Here is a 27,918-nt window from a genome sequence, read left to right as displayed (position 1 = left end):
AAGTGGAATATCATACCCCATGTAAGTAGGGAATTATAGAATATGTGATGTCTGGCTGGGAATATGGATCAACCTACCAACGCCCATGTTCAGTGGGGAAGTAATTACAGAAGCCAGACATTCCATCTTTTGCATCCCATAATGATCCTGAGTCCATACTTCCACCGGGTAAAAGAACAGGAAAGCTTTGAAGGGAGGGGGCTGGATACTAGAGTTCTGGTGGTGGGAACTGTGTGGAATTGTACCCCTCTTATCCTATGGTCTTATGAATATCTCCACTTTACAAATAAAAAGAAAGAATATATGCTGTCTTGTGTCTGGCTTCTTTTACTTAGCATAATGTTTTAGATTCATCAATGCTTTAAGATGTATCCGTACTTCATTAGCTACATACAGCTGAATAGTAGGGGTGTGTATATCCATTTATCTGTTAATGAACCATCCAAACTACATATTTCCACCTTTTGGCTATTGTGAATAATATTACTAAGACTAAACATAAACATGTCCTTGATACAGTCCTTTTTTTCAATTAAAAAAAATTATTTATTTTCCCTTTTGTTGCCCTTGTTGTCTTTTTACTGTTGCTGTAGTTACTATTGTTGTTGTTATTGATGTTGTTATTGGATAGGACACAGAAATGGAGAGAGGAGGGGAAGACAGAGAGTGGGAGAGAAAGATAGACACCTGCAGACCTGCTTCAGCGCCTGTGAAGCGACTCCCCTGTAGGTGGGGAGCTGAGGGCTCAAACCCAGGTCCTTACGCCTGTCCTTACATTTTGCGCCACATGCGCTTTACCCGTTGCTCTACTGCCCGACTCCCCTGTTTTCAATTTTTAAAAAATATTTATTTATTTATTCCCTTTTGTTGCCCTAGTTGTTTTATTGTTGTAGTTATTATTGTTATTGATGTCATTCAATGTTGGATAGGACAGAAAGAAATGGAGAGAGAAGGGGAAGACAGAGAGGGGGAGAGAAAGATAGACACCTGCAGACCTGCTTCAGCGCCTGTGAAGCGACTCCCCTGCAGGTGGGGAGCTGGGGGCTTGAAATGGGATCCTTATGCGGGTCCTTGCACTTTGCACCACGTGCGCTTAACCCGCTCCACTACTGCCTGACTCCCTGTTTTCAATTTTTTTATGGGCATATCTAAAGATGGAATTTTTAACACTTTTTAGCAGTGACTAATAATGGTTTATAAAATTTTAAGATTACAGGGGTAAAGTTCCATACCACACCCACCACCAAACTTCTGTGCCCCATTTCCTCCCATAGGAATAATAACCATAGTTCTCACAAAGTCTTACAGACAGGTTGGCTCCTTTTTTTGGGCAAGATCATATGTTTCAATTCTTTTTTTTTTTTTTTTTTTACTCCAGGGTTACTTCTAGAGATCAATGCCAGCACTATGAAACCACTGCTATTGAAGGCAATTTTTCCCCCATTTTATTGGATAGGACAGAGAGAAATTGAGATGGGAAGGAGAGAGAGGGGGAGAAAGATAACATCTGCAGACCTGCTTCACCATTCATGAAGCTTCCCCCCTGCAGCTCGGGAGTGGGGGGTTGAACCTGGGTCCTTGCACATAGTACTATGTGCATGCCACCACCTGGTATTTGTTTCAATTCTTTTATTCCACATATTAGCAAACCCACCCAGTAGTTGGTTTTTCCTCTTAATTTGCTTCACTAAGTAAAATCACCTCAAGCTCTAGGAATGGAATTATATGTTTATATGATAATTATGTCTATTTTCTTCTTTTTTCTCCTCCTCTTCTACTTTTTCTACATTTATTTAGTGCTCTCAGATTATCACTGAGACTTTGCATCTGCATTATTTCACAGTTCCTGGTAGAATATTTTATTTCCCCTAGACAGAGAGGAAGTTGAAGAAAAAGAAAAGGAGAGACATCACAGAATTGCTCTACTACGCATGAAGCTTCCCAATCCAGACACTAACATGTGGTGTTACAGGACTCAAATGTGGGTTTTTAGACATGACATAATGTGTGCTCTACTGGGTAAGATATGTCTTGGCCTCCTGTAGGGCAATTCTATACTATTTTTTTTGAGGTGCTTTCAAGTTGCTTCCCATAGTAGATGAGCCATTTTAAATTCCTACCAGCAAATTATGACAATTTCAATTTTTCCTTATTTTCACCAGAAGTTATCTTCTGCCCCATTTTGAACTGACTTTCACATTTTGCTAAAGTCATTATATAGGGTATGAAGTGCTATCTCATTGTGGTTTTGTTTTGTAGTTCCCTAATGGCTAATGATGTTGAGCATTTTAAAAATTATTATTGATAATTTTCAGAGCTTTTTTGGAGAAATATTGGTTCAAGGCCTTTGTCCAATTTTTAATTTGGCTGTCTGCCTTTTGTTGTTGTCACTGGGGTTTCATGGGCTGTCTTTCTTCCTTTCTCTCCCTTCCTACTCCTCCCTCCCCCCTTTCTCCCTCCCTCCCTCCCTCCCTTCATTTCTTCCTTCCTTTCCTCCCCAGAAAGAGACAGACAGAGATGCACACAGAAAAGGATCACAGCATCCAAGCTTCCCAGACTCAAATCTTGGCTATTTGTGTGACAAAGCAGTTATACAAATCAGGTGAGCTATCCGGCCAATTCAACCTCTTGCTGATTTGAGGGAGTTTTCTCTCTATATATTTTAGATATTAGATTAAGATATGTAATTTGCAAAATTTCTTTCTATTTTGTTGTTTGTATTTTGCTTTACAAAAAATGTAATTCATGTACAAAACTTAAAAATTTTTTGTATAAAACTTTCAATTTTGGGGGCCGGGCGGTGGCGCAGTGGGTTGAGCGCATGTGGCGCAAAGCGCAGGGACCGGCGTAAGGATTCCGGTTCGAGCCCCTGGCTCCCCACCTGCAGGGGAGTCGCTTCACAGGCGGTGAAGCAGGTCTGCAGGTGTCTATCTTTCTCTCCCCTTCTCTGTCTTCCCCTCCTCTCTCCATTTCTCTCTGTCCTATCCAACAACGAATTGTGTCAACAAGGGCAATAATAATGACCACGACGAAGCTACAACGAGGGCAACAAAAGGGGGAAAAAAATGGCCTCCAGGAGCGGTGGATTCATGGTGCAGGCACCGAGCCCAGCAATAACCCTGGAGGAGGAAAAAAAAAAAACTTTCAATTTTGATTAAATATAGTTTATCTTAATTTTTCTTGTTGCTCATGCTTTTGATGTAATATCTGAGAACCCATTGATATTATTAGGGATATACTATTAAATATACTACTGACTTTTAATCTAACCCACTTCCTTTTTTTTTTATTTTTTTTTTTATTTAAATTTTTAATTTAAGAAAGGATTAGTGAACAAAAGCATAAGGTAGGAGGGGTACAACTCCACACAATTCCCACCACCCAATCCCCATAACCCACCCTCTCCCATGATAGCCTTCCCATTCTCTAGCCCTCTGGGAGCATGGACCCAGGGTCGTTGAGGGTTGCAGAAGGTAGAGGGTCTGGCTTCTGTAATTGCTTCCCCGCTGAACATGGGCGTTGACTGGTCGGTCCATACTCCCAGTCTGCCTCTCTCTTTCCCTAGTAAGGTGTGTCTCTGGGGAAGCTGAGCTCCAGGACACATTGGTGGGGTCTTCAATCCAGGGAAGCCTAGCCAGCATCCTGGTGGCATCTGGAACCTGGTGATTGAAAAGAGAGTTAACATACAAAGCCAAACAATTTGTTGAGCAAACATGGATCCCAAGATTGGAATAGTGGAGAGGAAGTGTTGGGGAGGTACTCACTGCAAACTCTAGTGTAATCCTGCTTTCAGGTATATATTTTGCAGTAGTTTATGGATACGTGTGCGCATACGCTCTCTCTCACAGAAACTGGTGTATGTCTAGGTTATGGGACTTTGTTAGAAAGTGAACTACCTGAGATGAAATTAGAGTGTACTATAAAAGGAAAGGTCTCACCCGAGTAATGAAGCTGAAGGGTTGTCATTCCACACGTGAAGTCTCTGGATACAGTCTGAGGTGAAGCATGTTGAGATGGCAATCGTTGCTTTGGTTAGGTTGTGATCGGCGGATGCAATATTATTTGGTATGGATTGGGAGAAGCATACGGGAAAGTGAGCCCTATCCATGGGTGCCAGGACTGGGGGAAGTAGGGGCTCTATAGTGAAGATGTGAGGTTCCTGCTGTCTTAGGGTTCAAAAAGACAATCAATAGTTAATATTATCATCACATTATTTGTTAATTGGGTTAACTTTGAAAAGTCCCTTTGTTATGGTTTGCTGTACAGTACCCAGTATCTTGTATATAGCTGTGCTATTGGAAGCCTCCAATCTACTTGGTCTAGGCTTTTGAGAGAGTCCGCATATCAAATACGTAGCCTATCTATTAAAAAGATTCAGTTTGTCTCCTGAGAACCTTTGAGACATACAATTGATTTCCCCCTCTCATATTAATTAACTACTGATTTATATGTCTACATTTTGCTAGGAGTGTACATAAACACCATTCCCATCACCAAAGGACCGTGACCCATCCCTCCCGCCCATTCCCACCCCCCACTGGCCCAGAAAGCTACATGTCTACCCCTCACCACTGGGTTTTTTCTTTGGTGCCCTACTTACAGTTTAGTGAGGTCCTGCTTTTAGTTTCCCTTTCAGATCTTCTAAGTCAGCTTCTGTTGATGAGTGGGATCATCCCATACTCATCTTTAACTTTCTGACTCAGTTCACTTAACATAATTCCTTCTAGCTCTGTCCAAGATGGGTCAGAGAAGGTGGGTTCATTGTTCTTGATAGCTGCATAGTATTCCATTGTGTATATATACCACAGCTTTCTCAGCCATTCATCTGTTGTTGGGCACCTGGGTTGCTTCCAGGTTTTAGCTATTATGAATTGTGCTGCTATGAACATAGGAGTACACACCTCTTTTTGGTTGGGTGTTATGGAGTCCTTGGGGTATAACCCCAGGAGAGGAATTATTGGGTCATATGGAAGGTCCATGAACCCACTTCCTTTTAAATGCACCTTGATTCTCACATCTTTTGGTGAATCTGACAACCATCCCAGTTAGGGACTCTATGAATAACTGTTGTCAGTTCCACAGTGGTGATGAAAAAATTACTCCAGATTTTCATTCATCTGAAATGGAAGAAAGCCAGCATTCGGAATGCTTAATGCAGAGTATTATGAGTTTAATAGTGCTCAGATAAATAGTGATTAAATCTGATTTTATTTGCAGTAAAATGATACACTAAATTTTGTCTTAAGAACTCAAGATACTCTTTCCTTTCAAAATTCCATGTTGATCATTATTAAAGTCCTGGGCTCCCAAAACATATTCAAAATAGATATCCTAGCCTTTTCCCACTCTAGGGTACCTACTCTCATTGGCTTAGTTCCTACCCTTTCGTCCTCATTTATTAAACGTTTTTCCTGCTTTATATTTTACTGCCTTTCAGCCACCAAGCTACCGTGATCCCATCCTGACTTCTCTAGGAAGATAACCTCACCAATGTGTCCTGGAACCTCACTTCTCCACAGCCCTACCCCACTAGGAAAAGACAGAAACAGGCTGGGGGTATGGATCAACTGGTCAACATACATGTCCATCAGAGAAGCAGTTACAGAAGTCAGAATTCTTTCCTACTGCACTGCGAAAGGAATTTGATCCATACTTCCAGAGTGGGACATGTTAGTGAAGGGCTCTGAACCCTAGTTCTACCAGAACCCAGAACTCTGTGACAAGGAAACTTTAGTTTTTGCACCATCACTGAAAGGGAAGAGATTCTAGGAAACACCCCAAGAAGTCAAGCACTGTTTCTCTTATCTGAGAGGGAAGAGGAAAAAGGAAGGACAACTATGGGATGATTTTCCTCATAAGTGGAATACAGAGAATGGAAACACATGAACTTGAAAAAAAGAAGTCAATCCATAAGTATCATGTGGGGAGAAACTATGGTGTTTACCCTGGGGGAATGGGGAGACACAGATATGGGTGGTGTAGAATTAAACCCCTATTATCTTATAAATCATTATTAAATTACTAATAATATATTCCATTTAGTATGAAATATAATGAAGTACTATAAGAGTAAATTAATTGGTATGATAGAATATAAAAATAAGTAGCAACACTTCTTTACATAATTAAAATAATTAATAAATAATTTTAAATAAAAATTTAAATAATTAAATAATTCATGTAAGGAACAAAAATACAGTGAAGTGAAATTAACTTCTTTTATATGGTTTATCATATTTTACCAGAAATTTGCTCTTATATAAAAGATAAAGATAAAGCTGTTATGGGGGCAGGGGATATGACTTATTGCAAATTAAAATTCATGTAGTAAACAGCTGTTTCATTTTTTAAAAAAATTACTTTTTATTATCTTTATTTGCTTCGTGGATAGAGACTGTCAGAAATTGAGGGTAAGGGGGAGACAGAAAGAGAGACACCTGCAGCACTGCTTCACCACTCATGAAGCTTTCCCTCTGCTGGTGGGGATCGGGGGTTTAAACCCAGGTCCTGGTTTGTGCATTGTAATATGTGTGCTCAACCAGGTGCACTAACACTTGGCCCTGTAACAGCTGTTTTCAAAAAGAAATTTCAGTTATTTCTGGGAAGAGACTGAACCGAGTCAGCCTGTTAAGAGCATCAGCTTGCATCCTGAGGCCCCAGAGGCTGGAGCTTTAATCCCTGGTATCATCACCTTATGCCAAAATTGAGCAGTGCTCTGGTCTCTCTCACTCCCTCCTCTCTAATTCATTTTCTCTCTCATTTATATTTTATCTCTTCCCTCCCCACTCCAGTGAGTAAATAACAGAACTAAAGTTGGGGAGATAGCATAACGATTATACAAAAAGACTTTCAGGCTTGATGCTCTAAGGTCACAGGTTCTATCCCCAGCACCACCATAAATCACAGCTGACACAGTTGAACCATACAGCTGTTTGGTAAACATACACATTCACACATACATACATACAGTATGTGTGTGTGTGTGTGTGTGTGTGTGTGTGTGCATGCATATGTGTGTGTGTGTGTGTGTGTGTTAGTTGACTATCACATGCACAATGGGGAGAACTACTTTTGGTTACAAAGAAGAACATCTGAAGATGAGAATTTATTCTGCTCCACTAGTAAGTCATGCATTCCCACCATGTAAATTGTTATTTGGTATACACAAGATTACCAAAACTTTTCTAAGTGTGGTATTTAGCCAAGAAGTAAAGTATGTAGAAATCATTTGGATAAAGACAGAATTAACTATGTATACTGGTATGCAAGTGCCAGTCCCTGTTCAGGGCGCCATTTGCCGGCTTAGCTTCACGGATGGGAGACAGATGACCAGGGACTCATGGCTGAGCTGGGAATGCAGTTCAATCTTTATTGACGAGCGGGGATGCAGGGATGCAGTTCAACAATCTAATCTAATCTATCTAATCTAATCTAATCTAATCTAATCTAATCTAATCTAATCTAATCTCTCTTCATTAGAAAGCCCTGTCTTTTATATCTCCTAAGGCAGAAGTGTCAGGAAGAGGAAGTATGTAGGATAGGGGGTGGGGAGAAGGAAAATAGTGCAGGAACCAGTGGGGATTAAACTAATGAAAACAATGATTATGTAAATAGACTACAAGCAATGCAACAGAAGGGGTCTTAGAAGCAGAATTTAGAAGCATACCAACATGCAAGAAAGCTCTTCAGTGAAACACTTTAATAAACACCATATTTAATGAACTGTAACAGGTCATCAAAATTGGGTAAGGCTGCCTCATATCATGTACTACTATACAGGAAAACTGCTGCCAGTTAATTTTAAGATGTCATCAACTATAAATAAATTCTGATTTTAGGGATTTAAAACATGGGTCATTACACAGGTTCAAAGCCAGCCCCCACTGCACTGGAATACACTTTGGAGCTGTGGTAACTTTCTCTCTGACCCTCTATCCATGCCTTCCCCCTACTTTTGATTTGTGATTAATAGTGGGCTATAAGATTGTAAGATTATGGCCAAGATGGTAACTTGGAAGCATCCATTGGTGTGAGCTCCAAGAAGCAGCAGCTTGTGACCAGGGGATTCTCTGCATAGGGTAGGATACTGGGCCGATAGCAGGAGGGTCAATAAGAGGTCCTAAGGGTGAAATCACTCTTGGGTTACAAAACAGAGGCCAGGGGAGAAAAGGAAATCTTTTGATTATTTCTGAAGCTCACCCCTCCCCACCACCCTAGAATCAGTCCCCAGGGGTGGACAGCAGCTCCCCGCTGAGCTATTTTCTTTACCAAGATTCCTGGCTCACCGGGGATGTCATTCCAAGCTTTTTCCCTTTTTGTTTTCCTTCTCTCTCTCTTTTTTAAGTGGCTGGAGCTCTATTTGAGTGACAAAATACCTGGCCAATCAGAGCCTCACCCCAGTCTGGGAAAGACTACCTGGAGGTTCTTTTTCTTTTTTCTTTTTGGATACTTCTTACAATTGGCTGTCTTACAATTGGCTCAGTCTGCCTACAGTCTGCCTACAGACTGACTGTTAGGGGTTTTTACTCTATTCTACTTTATTATTATTATTATTATTATTATTATTATTATATACATGTGTCCCTTTTCCCCCATCCTTCTTCAGGTTGACCAAAATTAACTGTTGTTGTTTTTTCCATTGCTAGGTGACTGGGTGTCCTACCCAGTGTGGGAGGAACTTGTTTCTCTCTACCTCTTCTCTCCACTCTCCTTTTCCCCTTCTATTAGCTAATTAAAAAAACAAACAAAGTAGGGCACCAAAGTAAAAACCCAGTGGTGAGGGGTAGACATGTAGCTTCCTGGGCCAGTGGGGGGTGGGAGTGGGCGGGAGGGATGGGTCACAGTCCTTTGGTGGTGGGAATGGTGTTTATGCACACTCCTAGCAAAATGTAGACATATAAATCAGTAGTTAATTAATATGAGAGGGGGAAATCAATTGTATGTCTCAAAGTTTCTCAAAAGACAAACTGAATCTTTTTAATATATAGGCTACGTATTTGATATGCGGACTCTCTCAAAAGCCTAGACCAAGTAGATTAGAAGCTTCCAATAGCACAGCTATATACAAGATACTGGGTACTGTACAGCAAACCATAACAAAGGGACTTTTCAAAGTTAACCCAATTAACAAATAATGTGATGATAATATTAACTATTGATTGTCTTTTTGAACCCTAAGACAGCAGGAACCTCACATCTTCACTATAGAGCCCCTACTTCCCCCAGTCCTGGCACCCTTGGATAGGGCCCACTTTCCCATATGCATCTCCCAATCCAAACCAAATAATATTGCATCCGCCGATCACAACCTAACCAAAGCAACGATTGCCATCTCAACATGCTTCACCTCAGACTGTATCCAGAGACTTCACGTGTGGAATGACAACCCTTCAGCTTCATTACTCGGGTGAGACCTTTCCTTTAATAGTACACTCTAATTTCATCTCAGGTAGTTCACTTTCTAACAAAGTCCCATAACCTAGATATACACCAGTTTCTGTGAGAGAGAGCTTATGTGCACATGTATCCATAAACTACTGCAAAATATATACCTGAAAGCAGGATTACACTAGAGTTTGCAGTGAGTACCTCCCTAACACTTCCTCTCCACTATTCCAAGCTTGGGATCCATGATTGCTCAACAAATTGTTTGGCTTCATATGTTAACTCTCTTTTCAATCACCAGGTTCCAGATGCCATCAGGATGCTGGCTAGGCTTCCCTGGATTGAAGACCCCACCAATGTGTCCTGGAGCTCAGCTTCCCCAGAGACACACCTTACTAGGGAGAGAGAGAGGCAGACTGGGAGTATGGACCGACCAGTCAACGCCCATGTTCAGCGGGGAAGCAATTACAGAAGCCAGACCTTCTACCTTCTGCAACCCTCAACGACCCTGGGTCCATGCTCCCAGAGGGCTAGAGAATGGGAAGGCTATCATGGGAGGGGGTGGGTTATGGGGATTGGGTGGTGGGAATTGTGTGGAGTTGTACCCCTCCTACCTTATGCTTTTGTTCACTAATCCTTTCTTAAATAAAACATTAAAAAAAAACAAAAAACAAACAAACAAACAAAAAAAAACTCTTTCCTTTCACTGCTCTTTTTTTTTTTTCTTGTTCTTGTCTTCTTTTCTTCCTTCCTCCTTCTTTTGTTTTCTGAATTCACTGATACTCGTTTGTGAATTATTTGGGGGAAGAAATCTGACTCAGAGTGGACTCTGTGTGTATGTAAGTGTGTATGTGTGTGTGTCTTCCCTTTCTTCTCTGGCTATTCCTAGAATTTACAGTTGACAGTAGATTTGCATAATTGTCCATTCTTGCTTTCCCTTTTTTCCTTTCTCTTTATTTTTCCTTTGGACTTGGGTGCTATTTTTTCTTGGACTGTAGGTGTTGTTTAGCTAACTGTTATTGGTTGAACTGCATCAATCCTTGCTTCAGTTACTATTGTTGTAATTTCTGTGGTTGGGTGACTACATTTGTCAAAAACGTATTTAATATAGCATGTCTTGTACTCAAAATACAAAAACTGAAGAATGACAGAACAGAAAAATAAAAAACAAATAAAAAATGGTTAAATCAAGAGCAATAAAACTGCTACCATAATGAATCAAGACAGGAGCCCAGAAGAAACTCCAAATCAGTCAGAAGTAACCATAGATAAGAAAAGCATGCAAGCAATAATAAACCTAATAATCACAGAAATGAAGACAACTATGGAGGAAAGGGCTATCAGAATTAGGGAAACAACAGATGAGACCCTCAAGGAAAACAAAAGCTACCTTGAGGTAATTAGAGAACTAAAAGCTGAAATAGCTGAACTAAAAGGCCAATTAGCAGAACAAGCGAATACTATAACTGAACTGAAGAAAGAAGCTGAGGGAAGGGAAAGCAGGCTAACAGAAGCAGAAAACAGAATTAGCCAGAGGATGAGCTTGAGAAAACTAAGAAACAGGTAAAAGAGCTCAAAAAGAGATTGAGAGACACTGAAAACAACAACAGAGACATATGGGATGATCTCAAAAAAAGTAACATTCGTATAATTGGCCTGCCAGAGGAAGAAAGAGAGGAAGGGGAAGGAAACATTCTAGAGGAAATTATAGAAGAAAACTTCCCAGACCTAAACAACAGAAAGGACACTAAGATTCAAAAGGCTCAGAGAGTCCCAAACAGAATCAACCCAGACCTGAAGACACCAAGACACATCATAGTTACAATGAAAAGAAGTAAGGATAAAGAAAGGATCCTAAAGGCTGCAAGAGAAAAACAAAAAGTCACATACAGGGGAAAACCCATAAGATTATCAGTAGACTTCTCCACTCAAACTCTAAAAGCCAGAAGAGAATGGCAAGATATCTATCGAGTCCTGAATGAAAAAGGGTTTCAACTAAGGATAATATATCCTGTTAGACTTTCATTCAAACTAGATGGAGGGACCAAAGCCTTCTCTGAGAGACAACAGTTAAAAGAGGCAACCATCATCAAGCCTGCCCTGAAAGAGGTTCTAAAAGATCTCTTACAAACAATAACATCACCATAATACTTGCCATATATCAGAGGAAATAAAAAATTGTTGAATAATGGCACTAAAATACATTCAATACATAATATCAGTTAATGTCAAAGGCTTAAATTCACCCATTAAAAGGCACAGAGTGGGAGGATGAATCAGAAAACACAACCCAACCATATGCTGCTTGCAAGAATCCCACCTGACCCAACAAGACAAACACAGGTTTAAAGTGAAAGGATGGAAAACTATGATACAGGCTAATGGACCACAAAAAAAGATAGGAACAGCCATTCTCATCTCTGACACAATAGACTTTAAATTAAATAAAGTAATAAAAGACAGGCAAGGCCATTACATAATGATTAAAGAATCAGTCAACCAAGAAGATTTAACAATTATTAACATCTATGTACCCAATGAGGGACCATCTAAATACATCAAACACCACTGAAAGAACTACAAAAATACATCAATAGTAATACAGTAATAGTGGGAGATTTTAACACCCCACTCTCACACTCAAGACAGGTCAATGAAGCAGAGGATAAATAAAGAAACAAAGAGAATTAAATGAAGAGATGGACAGACTAGACCTCCTGGAAATTTTCAGAGTTCTTCACCCAAAAAAACTGGAATACACATTCTTTTCAAATCCACACAGCACTTACTCAAGGACAGACCACATGTTAGCCCACAAAGATAGTATCAACAAATTCAAGAGCACTGAAATCCCAAGGGTCTCTCAGACCACTGTAGAGTAAAGCTAACATTTAACAACAAACAGAAAATTACTAAAAGTCACAGAATTTGGAAACTCAACAACATGCTGCTTAAGAACCACTGGGTCAGAGAGACACTCAAGCAAGAAATTCAAATGTTCCTGGAAACAAATGAAAATGAAGACACAAGCTATCAAAATATTTGGGACAAGCTAAAGTAGTATTGAGAAGGAAACTCATAGCCATGCAATCACATATTAGAGAATAAGAAAAAGCTCAAATAAATAACCTTACTGCAAGCCTTAAGGACTTAGAGAAAGAGGAACAAAGGAACCCTAAAGCAACCAGAAGTATGGAAATCACTAAAATTAGAGTAGAAATAAACAACATAGAAAAAAAGAGACCCATACAAAACATCAATGAAGCCAAATGTTGGTTCTTTGAAAAATTAAACAAGATTGGAAAACCCTTAGCCAGACTCACTAAAAAAAAAAAAAAAGAAAAGGGAGAAGACTCACAAAAATAGAATTGTAAATGATAGAGGAGATATCACAACTGACAGCACAGAAATCCGGAAAATCCTGCAAAACTTCTATGAAGAATTATATGCCACCAAGCTAGAGAATCTGGAAGAAATGGAAGAATTCCTAGAAACATATGCCCTTCCAAAACTAAACCAAGAAGAAGTACAAAACCTAAAGGCACCAATCACAAAGAAATCAAAACGGTTATTAAAAATCTTCCCAGCAACAAAACTCCTGGACCAGGTGGCTTCACAAATGAATTCTACAAAACCTTCAGGAAACAGCTAATACTCATACTTCTAAAGCTCTTCCACAAGATCGAAGAGACAGGAACACTCCCTTCCACCTTCTATGAAGCCAACATCACCCTGATAAGAAAAACAGATAGGGACACAACAAAAAAGGAAAACTCCAGACCGATATCAACATAGATGCCAAAATATTAAACAAGATCCTGGCCAACCAGATAAGTTAAGCAGTATATCAAAAATATTATTCATAACGACCAAGTGGGATTTATCTAAGGAATGCAAGGCTGGGTCAACATGCATAAGTCAATCAATGCCATTCACCACATCAATAAAAACAAAACCAAAAACCACATGATTATCTCAATTGATGCACAGAAAGTCTGACAAAATCCAACACCCATTCATGCTCAAAACACTAAAGAAATGGGAATAGATAGGAGATTCCTCAAGATAGTGGAGTTCATATCTAGCAAACCTACAGCCAACATCATACTCAATGGACAGAAGCTGAAAGCACTCCCCCTCAGATCAGGGACTAGACAGGGCTGTCCATTATCACCATTACTCTTCAACATAGTATTGGAAGTTCTTGTCATTGTAATCAGGCAAGAGAAAGAAATCAAAGGACTACAGATGGGAAGGGAAGAAGTCAAGCTCTCACTATTTGCAGATGATATGATAGTATACATAGAAAAACTTAAAGAATCCAGCAGAAAACTACTGGAAGTTATTAGGCATATAGCAAGGTATCAGGCTACAAAATCACTGTACAAAAATCAGTGGTATTTCTTTATGCAAACACTAAATCTGAAGAAGACATCCAGAGAAATCACTCCAATTCACAGTTGCAGCAAAATCAACAAAATACCTAGGAATAAAGCTGACCAAAAAAGTGAAAGACTTATATACTGAAAACTATGAGTCACTATTCAAGGAAATAGAAACTGATATTAAGAAATGGAAAGACACCCCATACTCATGAATTGGAAGAATAAATATCATCAAAATGAATATTCTCCCCAGAGCCATATACAAATTTAATGCAATACCCATCAAAGTTACACCAAGCTTCTTTAAGAGAATAGAACAAAAACTACAATCATTTATTTGGGACCAGAAAACACCTAGAATTGCCAAAACTATCTTGAGGAAAAGAAACAGAAAATGGAGGCATCACACTCCCAGATCTAAAACTGTATTATAAGGTCATCATCGTCAAAACAGCCTGGTACTGGAACAAAAATAGGCACACAGGGAGTCGGGCTGTAGTACAGCGGGCTAAGTGCAGGTGGCGCAAAGCACAAAGACCGGCATAAGGATCCTGGTTCGAACCCCGGCTCCCCACCTGCAGGGGAGTCACTTCACAGGCGGTGAAGCAGGTCTGCAGGTGTCTATCTTTCTCTCCTCCTCTCTGTCTTCCCCTCCCTCTCTCCATTTCTCTCTGTCCTATTCAACAACAACAACAACAATAATAACTATAACAATAAAACAACAAGGGCAACAAAAGGGAAAAAATAAAATAAATATATAAAAAAATAGGCACACAGACCAATGGAACAGAATTGAAAGCCCAGAACTAAACCCCACACCTATGGACATCTAATCTTTGATAAGGGGGCCCAAAGTATTAAATAGAGGAAGGAGGCTCTCTTCAATAAATGGTGCTGGGAAAACTGGGTTGAAACATGAAACAGAAGAATGAAACTGAACCACCTTATCTCACCAGAAACAAAAATCAACTCTAAATGGATCAAGAACATGGAAACTAAACCAGAAACTATCAAAAACTTAGAGGAAAACATTGGTAGAACACTTTCCCACCTAAACCTCAAGGACATCTTTGATTAAACAAACCCAGTGCAAAGAAGACTAAAGCAGAAACAAACCAATGGGACTACATCAAATTGAAAAGCTTCTACACAGCCAAGGAAACTATCACACAAACAAAGAGACCTTTCATAGAATGGGAGAAGATCTTCACATGTCATACATCAGACAAGAGACTAATAATCAAAATACACAAAGAGCCTAATACATAGGCTGAGTCTTTGATAGGTTGATTCTCTTAAAAGATTAGACCAGGGAGAACAGAAACAACTGGTGGCACAGCTATATACAAATAATGTCAAAGGACATAAATTATGGTGATGTATGATACAGCAAATCCAAACAAAGGGATATTTCAAAGTTAAGTCAAGTCAATTGCCAAATAATGTGATTATAGCAATAACTATTTATTGTCTTCTTAAGCCCGAAGACATACTAATTTGCCTATCATCTCAGAAATATAACTATAAACATTAAGAAATGGAAATTATCTTCTTTCTTTCCCAGATTTATACATAAAGGAAATATAACCATTAGAGTTGGTTTGGTCTATTTTTTCTTCATGAATCACTTTCTTCTCATTATTATTCTACAAAGCTAAAAAAAAAAGCTGAAATTAATTTAAATGTTTATTTTGAAGCCATGCTTACCATGAAGTTTTAGTTAAAACACATTGTTACATCTTTTCACCATTCTCACAGACCAGAAAAAGAGATGCATAATAAACTTTCCTGTTGGGTAGTATGCCACCTCCCCCTGGCTTCTGCTTAACCATATGCCTATATAGGGATTTACTGATCCCATTCAAAGCTTTGGTCTATTTACATAAATCACTTTTATATTTACATAAAGCACTCCCTCCAGGGCATTGGTGGTTCAGTGATAGGATTCTCGCCTGTTCCGCCCCCTCCTTGTCACACTCTGATTTTCACCAGTCACTTTTCTCTCCACCCTCTCTATATCACATCCTGTTTCCACCCTACTTGGAGAGTATAAAAACAGCTGCTCTTCTGATTAAAGACACTTGGAAATTGCTTTCCGGCTCCGAGAGTTCCAGAGTGTATCTCCTGCGGAAGTTAGTGCGGCACGAGTTCCTGATCCCTCTCCCACGCAGCAGCCTAGATGGGCTCCAGTTGAGTTCTCTCCAAGCCAGAGAGCACAAGCTCGGGAAGAAGTACCCTCAGGCTATCCCGGCACTTTCCAACTTTAAAACATGTTCTCACACTTGCTGTCAATTTTTCTCATTCTAGTGTACAAAGAGGCAATTTGGGCCAGCAAGATAACTCACTTGGATGGTGTGCTTACTTTGTTATGGGCATGACCCAAGTTTAAGCCTGGCCACACCACACTGAAGGAAGTTGTCGTGGTGTCTCTCTCTGAAAAAGTTGGCCCGAAGTAGTGAAACTCCAATGATGATAATGAAAAGACACAGAGAGGAAGGGAGGGAGGGAGGGAGGAAGAAAGAGAGAGAACTATATCTCATTTCTATAATAAGAATTCACCACTATAAAGCATTAGAAATTAATCAGAAAGAAAAAAGAAATTCATCAGGAAACAAAACAAAACAAAACCCCAATACCACAGCAAATTGGAATCCACTACATTCAGCCATGTATTAGCAGTAATGCCATTAGGTTTGGACATCTGAGCATGGAAAAATTCTTTATTTTGAGTTATTTCTCTGTATTTCAAAACATATGAGACTGCTACTGAAATGACACCAAAAGGGCAAAACAAATGAAGTTTTTCTTTCATGGATTAAATATATGGTGATGGCAACAAATTAAATGGAGTTATGGATTCATTTTATCTTAACCAAATTTAATAGCTTTTGATATTTGAAGGACATGGTAGACCTATCTGGTAGTACTTGTCCAGGTACACTGTGTCTCCAAATGAAATCTTGAGAGAACAGAAAATTATATATACAAGCTCAGTGCCAACTGACTTTATATAATGTCCTTTAAAACTCAGGCAAATTGAGGAAGTTTTCTGAAGTATTTAGCTAATTATTTAATGGTACTGCTAATTCAGAATGCATACTTAAAACTGACTTTCCAGAGAGGTCAAATTGCCCTTTTATAATAATGGCTTAATTTCATTGTTTATCACTTCAGTTATTTTGATCCTCTGTTTGTTTGTTTGTTGCCCCCAGGGTTATCGCTGGGACTTGCATGACAAATCCACTGCTCCCCATGACCTTTTTTTTTTTTTTTCATGGATAGAGACAGAGAGAACTGAGAAGGAAGGGTAGATAGAGGGCAGGAGAGAAAGAGAGACTGCAGCACTGCTTCATTGCTCATGAGGCTCCCTTATGAAGGATTGAAGCCTTGAACCTGGGTCCTTGCACATGGCAATATGTGTACTCTGCCTTGTGTACCTCCTCTTGCTCCTCTAATTTTATAAAAAATTCTAGCACGTACACACTAGTAATAGTGATAATCTCAAACATTACAGTCCAAGTGAGGAATTATAACCTTCCAGCTATCAGAACACTAATCACTTGAGAAATAGAAAAATTAAGGCATTTAGTGTGAAAATTAATGTCAACTTTTGGAATAAACAGATTAGTGTGTTCTCTAAAGATGCTCATCCTAATTCTCACATCCACCCAGTAAATATGCTACATCTTTTGGCAAACAGACAAACAAAAATCCACCTTTTCATGAGTGATTAAGTTAAGTTTGAGATAAGTTTTAGTCCAGGATTATACACAGGTCCAACATAAGCATAAAAACCCTTCTAAGGGAAGGAAGGAGGCAGAATCAGAGAAAGACTTGAGAAGGAAACCAGAGGTCAGGGTGCTAAGTGACATGGGTTAAGTACTAAAGGCAGTCTCTAAAGGCTGGAAAATACAAGAAAACAAACCCTTCCCTCAAGCCTTCAGAAGGAACACAGCCCTGCCAACACCAATAGTTTAGTGAAATTATTTCAGAGTTCTTTGATACTTCCAGAGTTGCAACAGAATAGATTAGTATTTTCTTAAGGCCCAAGATGTTTGTGGTAATGTTTGCTACAGCAGAAAGAGGACACTAATGCAGTTTTACTTCATTAATACAAGATACATTAAAAGTACTTCTGCAAGTTGCTTGAAAGAAAAATTTCGTTGGGCCCATGCAATGTTACTATACTCACTAAAATAACTTATTCTTTATTTCTTTGATAAGGCAAAAAGAATCAGGTGAAATAATTCCTTATAAGTTCTATAGTAATCCTAATTAAAAATATTTTTTTCAGTTTAAATCCAAAAGTATGTGTTCTACATGGATAGTTGATAATATATTGGGGGGGGGTGAAGAAAGTACTTGTAATTGTCTGACTTGAAAAATACATTTGTTATCTAACAATTTGAGATCTGAATTTCACCTCATGAATTACTGCTTAAATTTAACTATTTACATTTAACCATAGAAATTTGTACATTACGTTTAGAAAAATCACAATCAAATAGCATTGGTATATGTGCTCAATTTTTTCTACAATTGTACTATGACTTTGTTTATGTAACAAACACACTTACTTGATTACTTTTTGGAGCCAAACCATTATTTTGGCTAGATTATGTGCAAAAAATTACAAGAACTTTTCATTGTGGCAGGATGCCATTGGAAAAGAACAACAAGATGTGGCTTATGTTTTATAAGTATTGCTCAGGCTATAATTTGGAGAACAGACTGTCTTTTGGAGGCTAGGGTGAATGGTTGGAGAACTGTAATAGCTCAAGTTAGATGTGATGTTGACTTGGAACTGAGTTGTAAGCAGAACAACTGTAGAAACAAAGTGATCAGGTAGGAAGCTACTGAAATAATTCATGTAAGCAATGATGATGATTTTAATGCATGTGGTGACTGTGTGTGTGTGTGTGTGTGTGTGTGTGTGTGTGTGTGTGTACACATTTGGATTCAGGATGTTTTGGAAGAAGTTAGCCATACTTTAATGGTAACTTGGATGTGTGGTATTATTTATATAAAGAAGAGTCCTGGATGGGTACTGACTTGTATAGTGTTCCCCTCAAACCCACGTTACATTCTGAAATTATAAATATGACCTTATGTGGATAAATGACCTTTGCAGACAAAATCAAGTTAAGATCTTATATAAGGTTAGGGCAGACTTTAGATTCAAGGACTCTTGTGGAGGGAAGAGGCCATATGATTGTGATGGTAGAAGCCTCAGTTGTTCAACTGTAAGCCAAAAAACATAATCAGAAAGAGTAAAAAAAATATAAAGAAGAGTCTATTTAGGGAGTATGTCTCTGTTGACATCATAATTCCAAAGAACTAGCTCCCAGAACTGGGAGAAAATATTCATTTTAAACTGTCCTCCTTAAAATTTTTTTTTAAAAACATTATCTTTATTTATTTATAGAATAAAGACAGTAATATATTGAGAGGGAAGGGGGAGAGAGATAGAGAAACACCTGCAGCCCTGTTTCACCACTCACAAATCTTTCTCCCTGCAGGTGGGGATCAAGGACTCAAACCTGGGTCCTCACACACTGTAACATGTGTGCTCAACCAGGTGCACCACTACCGGCTCCATTGTTCTCCTACAAGCACAGCAAAAACTAATACAGATGGCTTAAAAGCTATTGATCTGAGTCAGTGGTAAAAGCAGAGCAGTCATTTACAGAGAAAAACAAGGACAGGAGGTTGGTGGTGGGGGAAACTAAAAGTTCAGTTTTTGATACACCATGCTTGTTTTGGCTGTTAGGTATCCAAAATGGAGAGGTTGGGTACACAGGAACACAAACAAGGTGTTTAGGGGAAGGGAATAATGCTAGAGGTACCAACTCAAAATGGAGAAAAATGATGCTTAACCCAATGCAAGGATATTAAATGACAGGACTATGAAAGAGAATTAACTAATAAAAGCATAATATCACATGGTAGGAACAACCCCAAACACATCTGTACTACCAGTTAAATTCCACACATGACAAGGAGCTAGCCTGGGTAAAATGTAAAAACCAAACATGTCATATGATCTTTTAGCAACTCAGTACCATTACACTAAGGTGAATCTTAGAAGAGCCCCCCCCCCCCCCGAATTGAGAAGGGCTGGAAGTCTAGTAACTTTAGATGTATATGGTTTAGATTATATTAATGAGAAAATTTTAATGTATCCTTTTGAAAAAAATAATACCTATATATTAGAACTAAGAATACTTGTAAATAAGAAAGAAAAGGAGAAACTATTTCTCTAGATTAACAACACAGGCATAGAAAAATAGAAATAAAGGTGGGGAAAAGAGAAAAATAATAGAAAGCATCGATAACAACAATACGAACTAAAATATCATATGTAAGAATAAAAAGATTATTAAAAAATTAAAGACACACACATACAAAATAGATTGGGAAAAAATGAAGATATATTCCAAATTTCTGGACAGGAAGATAATATTGTCAGGTGATTATATATGAAGAGGACTATAATCACTGATAATTTAAACCAGTGGTCTGTTAACAATGCCCACTGACCAAATACAGTTTACCCTACTTTTTTAAAAAACAACTCAATAGCATTTTTAACATAGTCAGAGTTAGTTATCATAAAGGTTCTCAGGATATTTTCATCACCTCAAAAAGAGATCCTTTATCTTTTGTCTATCCTTGATCTTACCTTCCCACCCTCAAAAATGAAAAACTAATTAATTTCCTCTATTTGCCTTGTCTGAAAATTTCAAATATACATATGTATATATAATAAGTGGTCTTTTGTGACTGGTTTCTTTTACTTTCTCATAGAAGGTTTTCAAAGTTCATCATGTTATATCATTAACCAGTAAGTGCCTCATGCCTTGATATATCTGAACAATATTACATTATTAAGAATATAACACTTTCTATTTACACTTTTCCCATATTTGGGAGCTACTCTCTGCCCCGATCCAGCTTCCTAGTCCTATCTCCAACTCTCATACCATCTTGTGAGACAATACTTTTAGCCCACCTGCATGTTAGCCGTTAGGCCCAGTCAAAAATTAGTAAAGTCATGGGCCCCTTGGAATATACTTAAAATAGACTTCATAGCTCCTTCCAACATGAAGACCCCCAAATTTCATCTGCTAAATTCTTACCTTTAGTTTCCTGATTATTAAACATTTTTTTCTGCTTTATGTCTTAATGCTTTTCAGTCACAAAGCTGCAGATGCTTCCATGATGCCAACCTGACTTCCTTGGGCAAATGACCTCACCAACGTGTCCTGGAACCCCACCTTCCCAGAGCCCTACCCAATAAGGGAAAGACAGAAACAGGCTAGGAGTATGGACTGTCCTGTCAATGCCCATGTCCAGTGGATAATCAATGATAAAAGCCAGACCTCCTACCTCCTGCACCCCATAAAGATCTTTGGTTTATACTCCCAAAGGGACAAAGAATAGGGAAATTTCTTATGGAAGGGGTGGGATGTGGAACTTTGGTGGTGGGAACTGTACCCCTCTTATCCCACAATCTTGTTGATCATCATTAAATTACTAATAAAATTTTTTTTAAAAAAGAATACACCACTTTTGCTATATTCATGAGTTGAGAGATGTTTGTGTCATCTGCACTTATGGACTGCTAGGATTAATCCTGTGTGGAGAGGCATGTTCAAATTATTGCATAGGAATGAGTGTTTTTAATTCTCTTGGGGTATACAGATAGGAATGAAATTGCTAGGCATATTGTAATACAATTTAATCTTTTGAAGAGCTGATGAATGATAACCTAAGAGGGCATATCATTTTGTGACCTCTTGGAAAGATCTCAAACTGCTCTTTATTCAGGTAAATAAGTCAACTTAGAATGGGGGGGTGAGGGGAGGGAGACAGGGCAATGGCACAGCCAGCTGAGCACAGACATGACCATGTGCAAGGATACAGGTGGAATGCATTCAAACATTTACAGAAAGTATAGACAGACAGGCAGATAAGACTGTACGTTTGATTATCTCTCTTTGATGAAAAATACATGCTTCAAATAGTTGAAAATCAGATGCATATGCTTTTGACTGGAATGCTTACAGAAGAAAAGGTAGTCAAGGGTAAACACATTGTCACTCAATATCACTGTGTGAGTACAGCATATTCCCACTAAGCTATATAAGATCTCACCTTATTTGGAAATGGAAATTTGCTTGATTCCACTTTGCTAGGTGCTTGAATAGCAGAAAGTGGTGGAAGCCAGGTCATCTCCTAAAGGGAGAGAAAAACACACAATGTTGTAATTCATAAGAGTATTTATAGTCAGTAGTATATAAAGCAAGCAAATCTTGATACACTGTCAAAGGGGAAAAGAATGATTAAAGTTGTGAAGAAGATTGAAAGAGACATTTTTTAAGACATTTTGTGAAACCCACTCATACAATTTATTTCCCTAATTTTAACAATATTTGAACTCACGGCTATCTCAATATCCCCTTTATTCCTTGAAAAAGATTGACAAGGCTATTTTACTTTCATTTATGCTCCTGAATAAAAGGATAACCCACTACTAGTTCTATGGCAAATGCCAGGCAAAGAGAGCTGCTTTTCTTGGATCTGATCTTACAAAATTCATAAAGTGATTCTTAAGAATATGCAAAACAATTTAAATTTTAGAAATCATTATTAGAATATATATATTTATTTGATTTGAAACTGATTTTAATATGAGCTTTAAACCCCCTACAAATCTCTCTGGTCTTTATAAACATCACACTCATGGAGAAGTTACAAAACAAATCATACATATGAAATGAAGAGGAAAAGAATGTTATATATTTTTAAACAGTGTTAAAGACAGGGAACTGAAACTCTTAAACAGTAAGAGTGATCTGGGAGTCCGGCAGTAGCGCAGTGGGTTAAGCGTAGGTGGCACAAAGCACAAGGACCGGCCTAAGGATTCCAGTTTGAGCCCCTGGCTCCTCACCTGCAGGAGAGTCGCTTCACAAGCGCTGAAGCAGGTCTGCAGGTGTCTTTCTTTCCCCCTTCTCTGTCTTCCCCATCTCTCTCCATTTCTCTCTGTCCTATCCAACAACAGCGACATCAATAACAACAAGAAAACAAGGGCAACAAAAGGGAATAAATAATAATAAAAAACCCCAATAAGAGTGATCAATTTTTTTCTAAGACTTTGTGAGAACTATGGTGCGGGGGCACAAGGAGGGCACAGAACTTTGGTGGTGGCTACAGTATGGAAATATACCCCCTATAATATTATGATCATTATTAAATCACCAGTAAAATCAAAGAAAAAACAGAACTTTAGCTAGGCATACAATAGTCTATCATATGATTTTTTGACATATACTTCTACTAAACTGTGTGAAAGGTACTGCTTTATTTACTCTCAGTGTTCTTCAATTCCATCTCCTGGAAGAGATATGATTTTACTAAATGATTATGGAATTAAATTGAACCAATTCTGATTTCTGGGAAGCTATTTGGTGTTTACAAATAGCCTCTGGGCACTATTTCTTGATTTCCTTTCACTTTCAATCTTAAGCAAACATAAAGGCTATAGTTGTTGGTTCACTGCAAGAAAATAGAAATTCTCTCTTTAGTAGGCTAAGACATTTTCTCATAGAGGAGACAGCATAATGGTTATGCAAAAGACTTCCACATCTGAGGTTCTGAGTTCCTAGGTTACCATCCTAAGCCAGAGCTGTGCAGTGCTCTGGAGGGAGGGGGGAGACATTTTCTCACATGCTTTGGGTAGGGGTGAAGTTGAAAAGACTTTCTGTCATGCTTGAAGTAAGTTTTTTCTGGAGGATGGTCTTGTGAATTCGTTTCTTGGGGAACTCTCCTCCCCAAACACCTCAGACAATCCAGACACACAAGGGAGCAGGAAGAAAAAGTGTATTCAGCCTCACTCTGGAAGGATTAATGGATTCCTATATTATTTCTTGCCAGTTACTCAGCCACACAGGTGGGATAAGCACATAGCCATGCTAAGCGTTCTTTTTTCTTCATTTTACTATTAAAGAAAAGTACCCACTGTAGAGCAGAAGAAGATTCAGAGGCCCTTCTGTATCTGCTCCCCAATGTTTAAATAAATAAATAAACAAATACTTATTTATTTATTTAATCTTATTGCCACCAAGGGTTATTGCTAAGGCTCAGTGCCAACACTATGAATCCACCACTCCCATGAGCCATTTTTTCTTTTTTCTCTATTTTTACTAGATAGGACAGAGAGATATTGAAAGAGGAGGGGGTGATAGAGAGGAAGAAAGAAAGACAGACACCTGCAGACCTGCTTATGAAGATTCCCACTGAAGGTGGAGAGTGGTGCTCCAACCTGGGTTCTTCTACATGGTGATATGTGCACCACTTAATGGGGTGTGCCCTTATCCGGCCCCCATATAAGCTTGTTCTGTATCTATCTCTATTGTCTTTTTCAAAGCCATTAAGCAGCCACTGCTAAATTTGTGTCCAGAATGTTATCTGGTTTTGTCCATAGATCCATGCTACCACTCCAATTTGAGCCACTTTTTCTTTTTCTTTTTTTTAAAATTTCTTTATTGGGGAATTAATGTTTTACATTTGAGAGTAAATATATTTGTACATGCATAACACTTCTCAGTTTTCCATATAACAATACAACCCCCACTAGGGTTGTATTGTTATATGGAAAACAATACAACCTCTGTCATCCTTCTTGGACCTGTATTCTCCCCACCACCCCCACCCAGAGTCTTTTACTTTGGTGCAATATGCCAATTCAGTCCAGGTTCTACTGTGTTTTCTCTTCTGATTTTGTTTTTTCAACTTCTGCCTGAGAGTGAGATCATCTCATATTCATCCTTCTGCTTCTGACTTATTTCACTTAACATGAATTTTTCAAGGTCCATCCAAGATCGGCTGAAAACGATGAAGTCACCATTTTTTATAGCTGAGTAGTATTTTCATTTTGTATATATACCACAACTTGCTCAGCCACTCATCTATTGTTGGACACCTGGGTTGCTTCCAGGTTTTGGCTATTGCAAATTGTGCTGCTAAGAACATATGTGTACACAGATCTTTTTGGATGGGTGTGTTGGGTTCTTTAGGATCTATCCCCAGGAGAGGAATTGCAGGATCATAGGGTAGCTCCATTTCTAGCCTTCTGAGAGTTCTCCAGACTGTTCTTCACAGAGGTTGGATCAATTTACATTCCCACCCGCAGTACAGGAGGGTTTCTTTTTCATCAGAACAGCCAGTTCTTGGGTGATACATAAAAATAAATATAAAGGGCTTGCCAAACTCAACAACAAGAAAACAAATAACCCCATCCAAAAATGGGGAAAGGACATGGATAGAATTTTGACTATCACCCAAGAACTGGCTCTTGTGACGAATCTTCCCATGTTCCAATATAAAATAAATCCCATCTGATGCTCCTCCAGAGAACTTATTCTTTCTTTTTTTAAAAAAATGATTTTAAATGTTTTAATTACCTTTATTTATTTATTTATTTGATAGAAACAGTCAGAAATTGAGAGGGAAGGGAGAGACAGAGGGACAGAGAGACACCTGCAGCACTGCTTCACCACTTGTGAAGCTTTCCACCTGCAGGTAAGGACGGGGGCTTGAACCTGGGTCCTTGTGCATTGTAACAGGTGCACTCAATCAGGTGTGCCACCACCTGGCCCTGAACTTATTCTTTCGCTAGTAATTCTTAGTTTCTTTTTGTATTTTGTATCATAGCTTATTAAGTATACATCCTAATCTTTACTCAGTCATTTTTCTCTCTCTGCCACTTTTCTCACTCTACAATAAAAATCATATTTAGGAATACTAAAAAGATATTTTAAGACTGTTCAGATTTATTAAGCCCCATACTGTAAAGACAGACTGAAGATATGTTAGAAAGGGCCAATGACTGGTCATCTTTGTGCAGAATGAGGCATCTTACAAATTAAATGCACATTATTAACTTATTGAACTGAGCTTAATGCCTATATTTCAAGGCTAAATTTTGGCTAAATATTTCCATTTGATTTTTAGATCTAATGAACTCTGCTAGGTATATGTGGGAATAATACATATAATTATTGCTTAAAACATTCAAATCTACTAGAATTTAAAAAAAAACAAAGAAAATTTATTTACATGATATATATATATATATATATATATATATATATATATATATATATATATATATATATATATATATACATCAGGAGGGAAAGTGAGAATGAAAAAGACCATAGCAGCCAGAGCTTCCTTTCATTTTGTAGGGGTTGGGCTTGAATCTGGGACAAGCACATTGCAAAGTAGTTCACTATTCAAGTGAGCTATTTAGCCTGCCTTATATTTGTTTTTAATGAAAATGCAATGTAAGACTGATGATTCATTATATCAAAATCTTCCATTAGGGGTTAAAGGGAAAATTAAAGGCAAAGAGACTATTTCCATAACTTCTAAGGTAAGTCATATCCTTAGTAAAATGTAGTGATTTCAAGCTGTAGACTTTGAAATCAATCATAGCTCTGCTTGTGGTATGCTAGACGCAGAGGAAATGGAGATGTTAACTACCTTATGGTTTAGTCATGAGGAATAAATGAGATAATACATACAAAGAGCATAGCATGGCTCCCTTATATTTAATCATCCAACAAATGATAGAGCTGATTAATTTCAAGTAAGTTTCAGACTTCTTGTTTCTAATATGAGAAATATAATTTCTTTCTGAATTATCATTGTTGGGAGTCTACAGTGAGTGACTATATGAGAAACCGTTTTTTATTAAGGAATGAAGTATTCCAGAGATGTAATTTGCAATCAAACTTGTAATTATTGCTATAAACTGTATATTACTAAAACAGAAAGTTATTTAAAGAGAGCATTATGTTCTTAAGTATTATGTTGAGATTATGCTGAAGAACAGATTCCTGAATTTTTTCATGGAAATAGTTGTCTGACAAAATAATAGTCCATGAGATAATTCGATCTGATTAGAAAATGTTTAACTTGTATTTTATTCCTGGTAGTGTTTTAAAATGTAGACATATTTCCAACTATGACACCATCTCCCAGACAATAACTTAGGCCACCTACATATTAGCTGTCAGGCTCAGGCAAAAACTACTGAAGTCATGAGCCCCTTGGACTATACCTAAAATAGACCTACTAGCTTTGTCCAAAATGGAGACCCAAAATCTTCATCTGCAATATTCTTGCCATTAGGTTCATGATTAGTCAACAATTTGTTCTGCTTTCTATCTTAACTCTTTTTCAGCTAGATGCTATCATGATGTCAAATGAACTTGCCAGGGCAGATGACTCCAACAATGTGTCCTGGAGCCCCACCTCCCCAGATCCCTACCCAACTAGGGAAAGAAAGAAACAGTATGGGAGTATGGATCGGCCTGCCAATGCCCATGTTCAGTGGTGAAGCAATTACAGACGCCAGAACTCCCACCTTCTGCACCTCATAATGATCCTGGGTCCATACTCTCAGAGGGATAAAGAATAGGAAAGCTATCAAGGGAGGGGGCTGGATATAGAGTTCTGGTGGTGGGAATTGTGTGGAATTGTAATTCTCATATCCTATGGTATTGTCAATATTTCCATTTTATAAATAAAAATAAACAAATAAAATGTAAACAGAGGTAATCTTTTTCATAATTGCTAAAAATGTAGCTTGCCTCACATTCTTTTCTGCAAAGCCACCAATGCCAGGTCACAAGCTCCACTGTTCCCTTTGAACCCCCTGAACTCAGCCAATCCTTTCTTCTTCCCATTGCTCCCATTTTCTCCACTTGGGAGTCATTTAATTATATCTTGGATCACAGCTAATGCCGGACAAGAATATATTAACTCCAAAGTCTGACTGAGTTTATAAACTCCTCTGTTACTGCACTGACCTCTCTTTCTACCTCTCATCCTCTCTCTCCCTCTCTCTCTCTCTCCTCCCTTTTGATTTTTCTTACCAAATAAGAATGAGACTAAGGGCTCTTCAGTTTTTAGGAAAGCTTTCTTGTCTTTTAGATTATCCAACTGCTGGGATTAAGAATGAACATAAAACAGGCCATCAAATAACAAATCCTGTAATTTTCTTCAATGTTGCTTTGTTCTAACATTGATGAAAGAAAAATGAATAAGCAAGCAAGCAAACAACATGACTCCAGGGCAG

General features: G+C 38.3%; 1 protein-coding gene across 6 annotated transcripts in view; it reads right to left on the bottom strand.

The window, feature by feature from the left end:
• Window positions 1-27,918, bottom strand: part of AFF3 (ALF transcription elongation factor 3) — a 554,707-nt gene that overhangs the window by 205,836 nt on the left and 320,953 nt on the right. For all 6 annotated transcript variants that reach the window (XM_060187453.1, XM_060187456.1, XM_060187452.1 and 3 more), the window contains one exon: window positions 21,927-22,007. In XM_060187453.1, the coding sequence (XP_060043436.1) occupies window positions 21,927-22,007 (81 nt within the window). The remainder of the gene's footprint in view (window positions 1-21,926; window positions 22,008-27,918) is intronic.

Source organism: Erinaceus europaeus, chromosome 3 (genome assembly GCF_950295315.1).
Source record: "Erinaceus europaeus chromosome 3, mEriEur2.1, whole genome shotgun sequence".
Taxonomy (NCBI): Eukaryota; Metazoa; Chordata; class Mammalia; order Eulipotyphla; family Erinaceidae; genus Erinaceus; species Erinaceus europaeus.
Note: the sequence above shows the minus strand (reverse complement) of the source record. Positions and strands in the feature narration are given on the sequence as shown.